General features: G+C 50.9%; 1 protein-coding gene across 1 annotated transcript in view; it reads left to right on the top strand.

Annotated features, from left to right (window-relative positions):
• Window positions 1-13545, top strand: part of fads6 (fatty acid desaturase 6) — a 1169976-nt gene that overhangs the window by 22629 nt on the left and 1133802 nt on the right. The window contains exon 2 of the mRNA XM_072482983.1: window positions 4024-4190. Within this exon, the coding sequence (XP_072339084.1) occupies window positions 4024-4190 (167 nt within the window). The remainder of the gene's footprint in view (window positions 1-4023; window positions 4191-13545) is intronic.

The following is a 13545-nucleotide window of genomic DNA, read 5'->3' on the forward strand; positions in this document are numbered from 1 at the left end:
CCTCACTCGACCATCTCTTCCCTGCCTGACAGGGACATACATATCAAGGACACGTAGTACCTGTTCCTTGAACAAGTTCCACATTTCACTTGTGTCCTTCCCTGACAGCCTATGTTCCCAACTTATGCACTTCAATTCTTGTCTGACAACATCGTATTTACCCTTCCCCCAATTGTAAACCTTGCCCTGTTGCACGCACCTATCCCTCTCCATTACTAAAGTGAAAGTCACAGAATTGTGGTCACTATCTCCAAAATGCTCCCCCACTAACAAATCTATCACTTGCCCTGGTTCATTACCAAGTATTAAATCCAATATTGCCCCTCCTCTGGTCGGACAATCTACATACTGTGTTAGAAAAGCTTCCTGGACACACTGCACAAACACCACCCCATCCAAACTATTTGATCTAAAGAGTTTCCACTCAATATTTGGGAAGTTAAAGTCACCCATGACTATTACCCTGTGACTTCTGCACCTTTCCAAAATCTGTTTCCCAATCTGTTCCTCCACATCTCTGCTACTATTGGGGGGCCTATAGAAAACTCCTAACAAGGTCACTGCTCCTTTCCTATTTCTGACTTCAACCCATACTACCTCATTAGGGTGATACTCCTCGAACTGCCTTTCTGTTGGGGTGGGGGGGGTTGACTGTGCCACATTGGGGTGGGGGGGGGGTTGATTGTACCACATTGGGGTGGGGGGTTGACTGTGCCACATTGAGCTGGGGGGGGCAGGGTTGACTGCCACATTGGGTTGGGGGGGGTTGACTGTGCCACATTGGGGTGGGGGGGGTTGATTGTACCACATTGGGCAGCACGGTAGCATTGTGGATAGCACAATTGCTTCACAGCTCCAGGGTCCCAGGTTCGATTCCGGCTTGGGTCACTGTCTGTGCGGAGTCTGCACATCCTCCCCGTGTGTGCGTGGGTTTCCTCCGGGTGCTCCGGTTTCCTCCCACAGTCCAAAGATGTGCAGGTTAGGTGGATTGGCCATGATAAATTGTCCTTAGTGTCCAAAATTGCCCTTAGTGTTGGGTGGGGTTACTGGGTTATGTGGATAGAATGGAGGTGTTGACCATGGGTAGGGTGCTCTTTCCAAGAGCCAGTGCAGACTCGATGGGCCGAATGGCCTCCTTCTGCACTGTAAATTCTATGATAATCTATGATTGGGGTGGGGGGGTTGACTGTGCCACATTGTGTTGGGGGGGGGCGGGGTTGACTGCCACATTGGGCTGGGGGGGGTTGACTGCCACATTGGGGTGGGGGGAGTTGACTGCTACATTGTGGTGAGGGGAGCTGACTGCTACATTGGGGTGGGGGGAGTTGACTGCCTATTGGGGTGGGGGGACTTGACTGCTACATTGGGGTGGGGGGAGTTGACTGCCTATTGGGGTGGGGGGAGTTGACTGCCTATTGGGGTGGGGGGAGTTGACTGCCTATTGGTGTGGGGGGAGTTGACTGCCTATTGGGATGGGGGGAGTTGACTGCCACATTGGGGTGGGGGGAGTTGACTGCCTATTGGGGTGGGGGGAGTTGACTGCCTATTGGGGTGGGGGGAGTTGACTGCCTATTGGTGTGGAGGGAGTTGACCGACTATTGGGATGGGGGGAGTTAACTGCCACATTGGGGTGGGGGGAGTTGACTGCCACATTGGGGTGAGGGGAGTTGACTGCCTATTGGGGTGGGGGGAGTTGACTGCCACATTGGGGTGGGGGGAGTTGACTGCCTATTTGGGTGGGGGGAGTTGACTGCCTATTGGGGTGGGGGGAGTTGACTGCTACATTGGGGTGGGGGGAGTTGACTGCTACATTGGGGTGGGGGGAGTTGACTGCCTATTGGGGTGGGGGGAGTTGACTGCCTATTGGGGTGGGGGGAGTTGACTGCCACATTGGGGTGGGGGGAGTTGACTGCCTATTGGTGTGGGGGGAGTTGACTGCCTATTGGGATGGTGGGAGTTGACTGCCACATTGGGGTGGGGTGAGTTGACTGCCACATTGGGGTGAGGGGAGTTGACTGCCTATTGGGGTGGGGGGAGTTGACTGCCACATTGGGGTGGGGGAGTTGATTGCCTATTTGGGTGGGGGGAGTTGACTGCCTATTGGGGTGGGGGGAGTTGACTGCTACATTGGGGTGGGGGGAGTTGACTGCTACATTGGGGTGGGGGGAGTTGACTGCCTATTGGGGTGGGGGGAGTTGACTGCCTATTGGGGTGGGGGGAGTTGACTGCCACATTGGGGTGGGGGGAGTTGACTGCCTATTGGGGTGGGGGGAGTTGACTGCCTATTGGGGTGGGGGGAGTTGACTGCCTATTGGGGTGGGGGGAGTTGACTGCCACATTGGGGTGGAGGGAGTTGACTGCCTATTTGGGTGGGGGGAGTTGACTGCCTATTGGGGTGGGGGGAGTTGACTGCCCATTGGGGTAGGGGAGTTGACTGCCACTTTGGGGTGGAGGGTTGACTGTCCCACATTGGGGTGGGGGGGTTGACTGTGCCATATTGGGGTGGGGGGGGGGGTTGACTGTGCCACATTAGGGTGAGGGGGGGTGGCTGTGCCACATTGGGGTGGGGGGTTGACTGTGCCACACTGGGATGGGTGGGGGGTTGACTGTGCCTCATTGGGGTGGGGGGATTGATTGTGCCACATTGGGGTGGGTGGTGGGGATTCACTGTGCCACGTTGGGGTGGGGGGGTTGACTGTGCTACATTGGGGTGGGGGTTTGACTGTGCCACATTGGGGTGGGGGTTTGACTGTGCCACATTGGGGTGGGGTTTGACTGTGCCACATTGGGGTGGGGGGAGTTGACTGTGCCACATTGGGGTGGGGGTTTGACTGTGCCACATTGGGGTGGGGGTTTGACTGTGCCACATTGGGGTGGGTGGGGGGGATTGTCTGTGCTTCATTGGGGTGGGGGGTTGACTGTGCCACATTGGGGGTGTTAATTGTGCCACATTGGGGTAGGGGGAGCTGACCGTGCGACATTGGGGTGGGGGTGTTGACTGTGCCACATTGGGGTGGGGCTGTTGACTGTGGCACATTGGGGTGGGGGTTTGACTGTGCCACATTGGGGTGGGGGTTTGACTGCCACATTGGGGTGGGGGTTTGACTGTGTCACATTGGGGTGGGGGTTTGACTGTGCCACATTGGGGTAGGGGGAGCTGACTGTGCCACATTGGGGTGGGGTGTTGACTGTGCCACATTGGGGTGGGGGTTTGACTGTGCCACATTGGGGTGGGGGTTTGACTGTGCCACATTGGGGTAGGGGGAGCTGACTGTGCCACATTGGGGTGGGGGTGTTGACTGTGCCACATTGGGGTGGGGGTTTGACTGTGCCACATTGGGGTAGGGGGAGCTGACTGTGCCACATTGGGGTAGGGGGAGCTGACTGTGCCACATTGGGGTAGGGGGAGCTGACTGTGCCACATTGGGGTGGGGGTGGTAACTGTGCCACATTGGGGTGGGGGTTTGACTGTGCCACATTGGGGTGGGGGTTTGACTGTGCCACATTGGGGTGGGGGTGTTGACTGTGCCACATTGGGGTGGGGGTTTGACTGTGCCACATTGGGGTAGGGGGAGCTGACTGTGCCACATTGGGGTGGGGGTGGTAACTGTGCTACATTGGGGTGGGGGTTTGACTGTGCCACATTGGGGTGGGGGGTTGACTGTGCCACATTGGGGTGGGGGGGAGTTGACTGCCACATTGGGGTGGGGGGAGTTGACTGTGCCACATTGGGGTGGGGGTTTGACTGTGCCACATTGGGGTGGGGGTTTGACTGCCACATTGGGGTGGGGGGTTGACTGTGCCACATTGGGGTGGGGGGAGTTGACTGCCACATTGGGGTGGGGGGAGTTGACTGTGCCACATTGGGGTGGGGGTTTGACTGTGCCACATTGGGGTGGGGGTTTGACTGCCACATTGGGGTGGGGGGTTGACTGTGCCACATTGGGGTGGGGGGAGTTGACTGCCACATTGGGGTGGGGGGAGTTGACTGTGCCACATTTACAGTTCCTGTTTGTCTTGCAGGGTTTTTGCTGCTTCGCTCGGAAAGACTTGTCCTGTTCTGTCTGGGTTTCCTGCTCCTGGCCACAGCGAACACTGTCGTCACGGTGAAAGGGTGCCACTTAGCTAGTCACAGCTCACTGAGCCAATCCAAATTCTGGAACAAGTTCTGGGAGGTGCTATTTATAGAGGTAAGATGACCTGTGTTACTGAACTGGACAATGATGTCAGGGGGCATGGTGTTCCTTCTTTGCTACCATCTACACAGGAACAGGAGGAGACCAATCAGCCCCTCAAGTCAGCTCTGCTATTCAATTAGATTAGAGCTGGTCTGTATTTTAACTCCATCCATTTATATTATATCACTTGTTGCCCTTAGTTGGAGCTGGATTGATGTGTAATTCAATCATAACAGTTATTAGGGCCTTTGGAAAGTCAATAAATTCAGTAAAAGTCTCTTAAGATTGATTCTAAGCGCCTTGGGCACTCATCTCCTGTAATTTCTTCTAAAATACAGGCAATCTCATTTTAAACTGATATTATCTATGGTGCTCCTCTTGCTTCACTCACCCATAACTGTTCCCCATTCTTTCCAGAGTGCAGTGATTCCTACTGAGCCTCTGTTCCACACATCCAGCTCTCTTATGTGACCTCTCCTAACACTGCCCATCAAGAGTAAGCCTACATCGTTGAAATTCATACTCATTCTCCAGATGTGAGCATCGGTGAAAAGGTCAACATTTATTGCCCATCTCTATCTGCTTCTCGAAAGTGGAATAGTGCTTGATTTAATTGGGAGATTTTCAGTTGGAAATTGTGATCATAACATCATAAGATTTAGGTTAGCTATTGCATAAGTGCGATCTAGATTTTAAAAAATATATATATATTTTAAAAATATTTTTATCCTCCTCCTTTTTCACATTTTCATCAAATTTACACCCACCAACAAATAATCGACAATAATAAATACAATGGCATTCCCCGAGACAACAATCCCTTTATCCCACCCATCCCCAAACAGCCCCCAACATTTAAATACAAAGCACAAGTGAAAATGAATCAGGAATCCACCATCAACACATACATAATCATCAATAACTTATACATGAGTTGTAGAACCCTTCCATACTTCTAGAATACAAGACTAGGGATGTACTTCTGAGGCTTAATAAGGCTCTGGTCAGACCCCATTTGGAGTATTGTGAGCAGTTTTGGGCACCATATCTAAGGAAGGTTGTGCTGGCTTTGGAAAGGGTCCAGAGGAGGTTCACAAGAATGATCCCTGGAATGAAGAACTTGTCGTCTGAGGAACGTTTGAGGACTCTGGGTCTGCACACGTTGGAGTTTAGAAGGATGAGAGGGGATCTTATTGAAACGTACAAGATACTGCGAGGCCTGGATAGGGTGGACGTGGAGAGGATGTTCCCACTTGTAGGAAAAACTAGAGCCAGAGGATGCCATCTCAGAGCTGAGGAGGAATGTTTTCTGCCAGAGGGTGGTGAATCTGTGGAACTCTTTGCCGCAGAAGGCTGTGGAGGCCAATTCACTGAATGCCTTTAAGGCAGAGATAGATAGGTTCTGGATTAATAAGGGGATCAGGGGTTATGGGGAGAAGGCAGGAGAATGGGGATGAGAAACATATCAGCCATGATTGAATGGCAGAGCAGACTCGATGGGCCAAGTGGCCTACCTCTGCTCCTATGTCTTATGGTCTTATGGTCATACTTCCCCTCAACTCGAACTTCACTTTCTCGGGTCTCACATGCACCACCCTTGAGATTACCCTAAAGACCTCCCTCCAATACCCCTCCAGTTTTGGACTGGACCAAAACATATGACCGTGATTTTAAGGGCCCCCCCACAACGTTCACAAACATCCTCCACCCCCTCAAAGAGTTGGCTATTCCTCGTTCTTGTGAGGTGCGCTCGATACACCAACTTGAACTGTATCAGCCCCAACCTTGCACACAAAGGTGACGCATTCACCCTCCGGAGCACCTTACACCACAACCCCTCCTCCATACCGTCCCCCAACTCTTCCTCCCACTTCGCCTTAATCCCCTCCAGCGATACCTTCTATTCCCCAGAATCACCCCATAAATCATCGACACCATCTCCTTCTCCATTTCCCCTGTCGTCAGCACCTCTTCCAGCAGTGTGGAGGCCGGCGCAACCGGAAAGCTCTGTACCTCCTTCCGAGAGAAATCTCGGACCTGCAGAGACCTAAACATCTCCCCCTTCCCCAACCCATATTTCTCCCCCAGCTCCTCCAGCCTCGTAAGCCGGCCCCCCAGAAACAAATCCTTTAATACCCTAACTCCCCTCTCCTCCCATCTCCAAAACCTCCCATCCCACTTCCCTGGCTTAAATTTATGATTTCCCCCGAATCGGCATTGCCCTTGACCCCGCCCAGTTGCTGGCGCAACTGCCTCCAGATCTTCAACATCGCCACCATCACCGGACTCCCCGAATATTTCCCCGGGGCCATCGGGAGCGGCAGTGTTGCCAAAGCCCTCAGCCCCGACCCCCTATACAGACACTCCTTCATTCTAACCCACTAGGAGTCCCCCCCCGCCCCCATCTCACCCAGCGCCGCACCTTCTCAGCATTCGCCGCCCAGTAATAATACAGTAAATTTGGGAGACCCAAGCCCCCTGACTGCCGTCCTCTCTGCAACAGCACCTTCCTAATCCTAGCCACCTTCCCCCCCACCCCATATAAACGAGGTAATCATCTTTTCTACTTCCTTAAAAAACGCTTTTGGCAAAAAGATCGGCAGGAACTGAAAAATTAACAAAAACTGCGGCAACACATTCACCTTAATCGCCTGTATCCGACCTGCCAGCGACAGACGAAGACCATTCTACATTGCCAAATCCATCTTCACCCTTCCCACCAAACTTTATATTATACTTATATTATAAGTATTGAGCCCCCCTCAATCCCGTACCACCTGCACCCCCAGGTTTCTAAAGTGGGTCACCGCCCTACGGAATGGCAATCCCCCTATCCCTGCCCCCACCCCCGATCGGACACCACAAAATATTCACTTTTGTCCAAATTTAGCTTATACCCCGAAAAAGATCCAAACACTCGAAGCAGCTCCAATATACCACCCATCGACGCACTCGATTCCGACAGACACAATAGCAAGTCACCTGCATACAAAGGTACCCTATGCTCCATCCCCCATGCACTATCCCCCTCACACCCCCAAACTCTTCAACGCGATGGCCAAAGGTGAAGGGCAAAATACCCTGAATTCATACTATTCGTGCGGACACTCGCCCTCGGCTCCCTGTATAGTAATCTTACCCACTCCACAAATCGCGGCCCAATCCCAAGCCACTTCAAAACCGCTATCAAATACACCCACTCTACTCGATCAAGCACCTTCTCGGTATTCAATGCCACCACCACCTCTGTCTCCCTCCCCTCCACCGGTGCCATAACTACATTCAATACCCTCTTAATGTTCGAAAAGAGCTGCCTCTTTTTCATAATCCCCATCTGATCTTCCCCTATCACCTTCGGGAAGCACTCTTCCAACCTACCTGCCAACACCTTCGTCAACACCTATGTATTCACATTCAAGAGTGATATGGGCCTACACGACCCACACTCTTTCAGATCCTTATCCTTCTTGAGCAACAAGCAGATCGATGTCTGTGGCAAAACCCTCATTCCTAACGCCTCCTCAAACAGCGGCGCCAACATATCCCTAAATTTCTTATAGTACTCCACCGGAAACCCATCCGGCCCTGCTACCGTCCCAGATTGCATCCTCCCAATCACATCCTTTATCTCCTGCTATCCTATCGCCTCCTCCAATGTAGTCCTATCCCCCTCCCCCAACCTCGGATATTCCAAATCATCTAGGAATTCCCGGATCCACCGATCCTCCCTCGGTGTTTCCAACCTATACAACTTCTCATAAAACTCCTCAAACACCGTATTAATCTGGCCCGGAGCCACCACTAGCTTCCCTGTCCCATCCTGAACTTGAACAATTTCCCTCGTCTCTGCCTCCCCCCGAATTGGCCTGCCAGCATAAGCCTTGCCTTCTCTCCATACTTGTAGACCGCTCCCCTCGCCTGCCTAAATTGGCGCACCGCCTTCCTTGGGGACAGCCAGTCAAAATGCACCTACCACTCCTTCCTCTTTTCCAACAGTGCTGGATCCACATCCTCGGCATACCTCCTGTCTACCTCCAACATCTCGTCTATCGGCCTTTGGCGCTCCACCCTCTCCTCCTTATCCACCTTTGCCTTAAACGATATCACCTTCCCCCTCCGCCTTCAAAGCTTCCCATACAACCGCCTGCGAAACCTCCCCCGTACATTTAAACCCCACGTATTCCTCAATTGCTTTCCCAATCTTATCACAAAACCCTCGGTCTCCCAACAGCCCCACATCTAACCTCCACCCCGGTCTCTGCACCGCCCCCTTCTCCAAAACCATGTCCACCCAATGCGGCGGATGATCCGATATCGCAATTGCCGAATATTCCTTGACCCCGGCCAACAGCGCCTTCCCCGCCACAAAAAAAATCTATCGACGAATGGACCTTATGAACTGAAGAGAAAAATGAATATTCCTGCTCCCCGGGTGCAAAAGCCTCCAAGATTCCATTCCTCCCATTTCCGCCATTAGCCCAGCCATGCCTCCCTCCCCCCCTCCCCCGACTGGGTAAGCGATCGCAGCGGTGACCTGTCGAATCTTGGCTCCTGCACCATATTCCAGTCTCCACCCACTATCAATTCATGTGAATCCAAGTCGGGGATGGCCCCACACACCTTCTTTACAAACCCTGCATCATCCCAGTTGGGACCATACATGCTTACCAACACCACCAACCTCCCCTCCAATGCCCCTGTCAGTATCACATCCTACCTCCCTGATCCGCCACCACGTTCTCCACTTGGAACCACGCTCTTTTACTGACCAGGACCGCAACCCCTCCCCCCCCACCCCCCCCCCCCCACCCCCCCCCCCCCCCCCCCCCCCCCCACCCCCCAAGCCCTACCATCAAAACCCGAGTGGAACACCTGATTAACCCAGCCCTTCCTAAGCCCCCCCCCCCCCCCCCGCTTTCCTATCCAGCATCATCATAACTCCGGGTCCTGCCCACTGAGCCTGACCCGCTCCTATCCATTGTTAACATTGTTGCTATATTTACTCGCTATAAATATGGCAGTCAATAAGGTTGCCCTTCTTTTGTCTAGATATGGATATTATATTGCTTTCAGAGTCGCCAGGTATCAAATGATACCACCACAATGTTCAACCGGATATCGATCAAAGACCCAACAACCAGTTAGTTAGTTCAAGCTCAATAATACTTTATTTACACACAAGATTAACTTATACATGCAACATAAACACTACGAGCTAAATTACCCCTAACACTATGACAGCCTGTACTTAACTTCAGGCACCCGGCTTAGGTCAGAGAAACAGTGACCTTTGTTCAAATCTGGATCTGGAGAAGTAACTGCGGTTCATCTAGTATCCATCTGGTAGCGAGCATTGAACTTGGACTTGATTCTGGTCGTGGTGCTACAGTTGGAGATAGATGTTGCCGGAGCGCCAGGTCCAAGAGATCGAACACATGGCAGTGTCTCAGCGGTCCTTAGGATTTGGACCCAATTAATTGGGCAGTTCTCGATCACTGCCTTCGATCTGAGCCAATAAAGGGGCGGGTGCCTTGATGGCTGGGCGTGTCATTGACCTTGCTGTTCATGCTTCCTGAGTAAAGGGAGTGGCGCCGAAATGTCTGGGCTTGTATCGATCACCTGAGTATCAATCCTTTGTCTTACGGAGATGGGCCATTAAATGCTAATTGGTTGGGGGTTTTGATGCTGTCTGGATTCTCTGTTCACAAATATACATTCAGGGTCTGTGCCTGCCTGAATCTTACATTGGCCATATTTCCCTTTAGGCTTTGCGAACGTCCATGTTTCTTGTTGTAAGTGGCCATCCCAGATGGCTACAGTCCGTCCTCTTGATCCTAAATGCGAAGCGTGAAGGATCACACTACTGAATCTTTTACTGTTCTCTGATGTGCCGGGTACCCTTAATCAAGGACAGGTTCTATCCTACTGTGTCCTATGGATTGGAACATTTACCTAAGTTTTTAATACATCATACATGTATAAAAATTCTAAGGGGGCACTATAACATTCAATCATACATTTCAACTTCTTTACACAAAGGGAAACCTCTAACTGTCCTTACCTAAACTACACTTATGCTGCTAGCTAATAACCAAAAGAACTTGTATTACAGTACAAAATAAACAATAGCAGCATCACATTCCTACTTAACACTTATGCCATTTACAGAGAAAGTAATTTGTCTTGAAAACTGCGGAATGTATTAGCCTTCAAAAAGAGTGCGGGGTCTGTGAAGTCCGAGAAAAGGGGCTCCGAGTGTGTATACTGGGGGGCGGGAGGCTCTCCTTCGTCATTTCCGAAGTCTAAGTGTCTGGACGACACTGCAAAGTATTGCTATAATCAATAGGGCTTCTACCGTGTAAGAAAGGGAATACCACTTTATGATGTTTTCGCACCATGTGGCTGTGTCTATGTGTGGTGTAGTGTAGGCTAGGGGTATCGTGTTGGGTGGTCATGTTTAGAGCCTGTGTGGTGAAGGATATAGGGGCTGATAACGCGCGCAACTGTAGTGATCCAACGACAATCATGATGCAGGTCATCAGGTCCGTCTTCATTTTGTCTTTGTCTTCCTCTGTCTCCTGGTATATTTGTATATTCCTGGGGGTACTAGCATAATATCTGTTATTACCTTATTGTTTAATATCTCGTTTGTCTGTCTGTTTCTCCTTAACATCAATTTCTCATTTAGAATTGTCACCATATGTGACTCCCTCATTTTTTTTTAAACCAACCATTTGGGAGACAAGACATCCGAGAAAGAAATTCTGTCACAGTGCAAGCAATCTCGCAGCCTGTGGTCAATGCGCTGAGTGGGCGGACAATTTCTCCGTCCAGTGTTGAGGTAGTTTTTCCTAGCAGCGAATTTGTTTCAACCAAGTGTTTGAACATATAAAGGTGGGGGTTAGCAACCAAAGGGTCGCCGGAAAGCAAACAAAAAAACTGTGGCAATGTGCATTCTTTGAACCACATTTTAAAAGAACAGTAAAAGAGTTTCGAAAAGAACTTTCCGAATGGGGTGCGTATCAGCCGCGGCAGGGCAAGAATGGGTGGAATCCCCGGGTAGGGTGGTGATCAGTGCCGTTGCTCCACTACCCGAGCTTGGCTGACCAAATACATAGGGGGTCCTCAGGCAGGGCAGGGATCAGTGCCATTACTCCACTGCCTGGGTGACCTTACAAGAACAGAAAGAATTTGAATATCTATGGACTTCCGACAAACTTGTTCCTTTAACTACCATGTGGCGTCAAAAGAGTAGTTATGACTGCATCAAGAAATTTAGCATGAGACCGAAAGAATAAACTGTATCAAGAAATTTGGTGAGATCGACACAAAAAGTCGTGCAAGAGACAAACATTCAACATTTAATTTTTTAAAAATAACAAAGTAAAGAAAGAAAGTGGGCAGGCTCCATCAGGGAATAGGACACCGTAAATCTCAATCTGTACCTTTCTCTCATCATCTGGACACCTCAGGGTTCCATTGCTAAAAGGGTCGTAAAGGGGTTAGCATGGTGGGAGTCAGACTCTGAGTCATCACCATCTCCCTGTTGACAAACTCATGCCTGGAGTTTCTGTGCCATGGCAGCCTGGGCCGATGTGGGATACATTTCATTGTTTGCTAGTGCGGGGGCCCCTCCTCAGGCTTTCCCTCCCCTCCAGCCCAGCCCCAGGAAAAACAATCAAACATACACATGTCAGAAAAAACTGTTGCTACAAAGAACAGCAATAAAAAACTTAACCTCTACAAAACTACATATATACACTCTCCCAACTCCCCTTCCACAGTCCACAACACCTCTTCAGTCCCATTCTTCACTTCTGCCCCAAACCTTCTACCTTCACAAAAGCCTCCCAAGCCTCCACCTTCTCAAATAGAAGTCTGGAGGTGTAGGTCACTCTCAGCTTCGTTAGATACACCACTCCAAACCACACCCCGTTGTTGTACAACGCCGGCTTCACTCGGCCAAAAGCCGCTCGCCTCTTTGTCAGTTCCACCGTCAAGTCCTGATAAATGCAAACACCAGCACCAGCCCACTGCATCTCCCGCTTCTGTTTTGTCCAGTTCAAGACCTTCTCCTTCATGTAGTACTTGTGAAAACAGATGATCACTGCACTTGGCGGCTCTTTCAACTTCGGCTTAGGCCTCAGTGACCGATGAGCTCGGTCCAGTTCATGTCGAGAGGGTTCCTCTCCCTTCCCCATCAGCTCCGCCAACATCTTGGCGAAATACTCCGTCGACCTCGAGCCCTCCACTCCCTCGGGCAGGCCCATAATCCTCAAATTATGCCACCTCGAGTGGTTCTTCAAGTCCTCCAACTTTGCTCGCAGCCCCTTATGGGCCTCGACCACCCTCTGCAGCTCCTCCCCCATCGAGGTGAACTGATCACTGTGCTGCGACATGGCCTCCTCCACTCCCTTCATCTTCTTGCCATGCTCCCTCACCTCGGCCGATGTCTTCACCACAGTCACCCTCACCGGGGCAATGGCCTCCTCCACCAACACCTTCAATGCCACCACCATCTCCTTTCTCAGCACCTCCATATGTTTCGCAAACTGCTTCTCCAGCTCCAAGGACATCACCTCAGTCATCTTCTCTGCTGTAAGCAGTGCAGCGCCACCCAGCAACCAAGCCTCCGCCATCTTGCCAGCCCTTGGGCTGGCCCTCTCACTCGACGGTTAACCCTCACTCTCTCCCTTCTTCACTGCTGTTTTCCTTTGACTCTTTGACATTTTTTGGCTTCTTTATACCTTCTTACACCCAATCATTCACAAATTGCCCCCAGGACTGGACATTAAAACTCCTACAAATATGCCTCAAGCAGGAGCCACCCAAGGTGCGACGTCCCGTCTACATGCCACCACCGGAAGTAGGTTAAAAATATTTAATTGGGGTAGAGCTATCATATTAAAACATGCTGCTGTGCAGAGAGTCCTGGGTGTGCTAGTGCATGAGTCGCAAAACATTGGTTTACAGGTGCAACCGGTGATTAAGAAGGCAAATAGAATTTTGTCCTTAATTGCTAGCGGGATGGAGTTTAAGACTAGGGAGGTTATGCTGCAATTGTATAAGGTGTTAGTGAGGCCACACCTGGAGTATTGTGTTCAGTTTTGGTCTCCTTACTTGAGAAAGGACGTACTGGCGCTGGAGGGTGTGCAGAGGAGATTCACTAGGTTAATCCCAGAGCTGAAGGGGTTGGATTACGAGGAGAGGTTGAGTAGACTGGGACTGTACTCGTTGGAATTTAGAAGGATGAGGGGGGATCTTATAGAAACATATAAAATTATGAAGGGAATAGATAGGATAGATTCGGGCAGGTTGTTTCCACTGGCGGGTGAAAGCAGAACTAGGGGGCACAGCCTCAAAATAA

This window comes from Scyliorhinus torazame, chromosome 18 (genome assembly GCF_047496885.1).
Source record: "Scyliorhinus torazame isolate Kashiwa2021f chromosome 18, sScyTor2.1, whole genome shotgun sequence".
Lineage (NCBI taxonomy): Eukaryota > Metazoa > Chordata > Chondrichthyes > Carcharhiniformes > Scyliorhinidae > Scyliorhinus > Scyliorhinus torazame.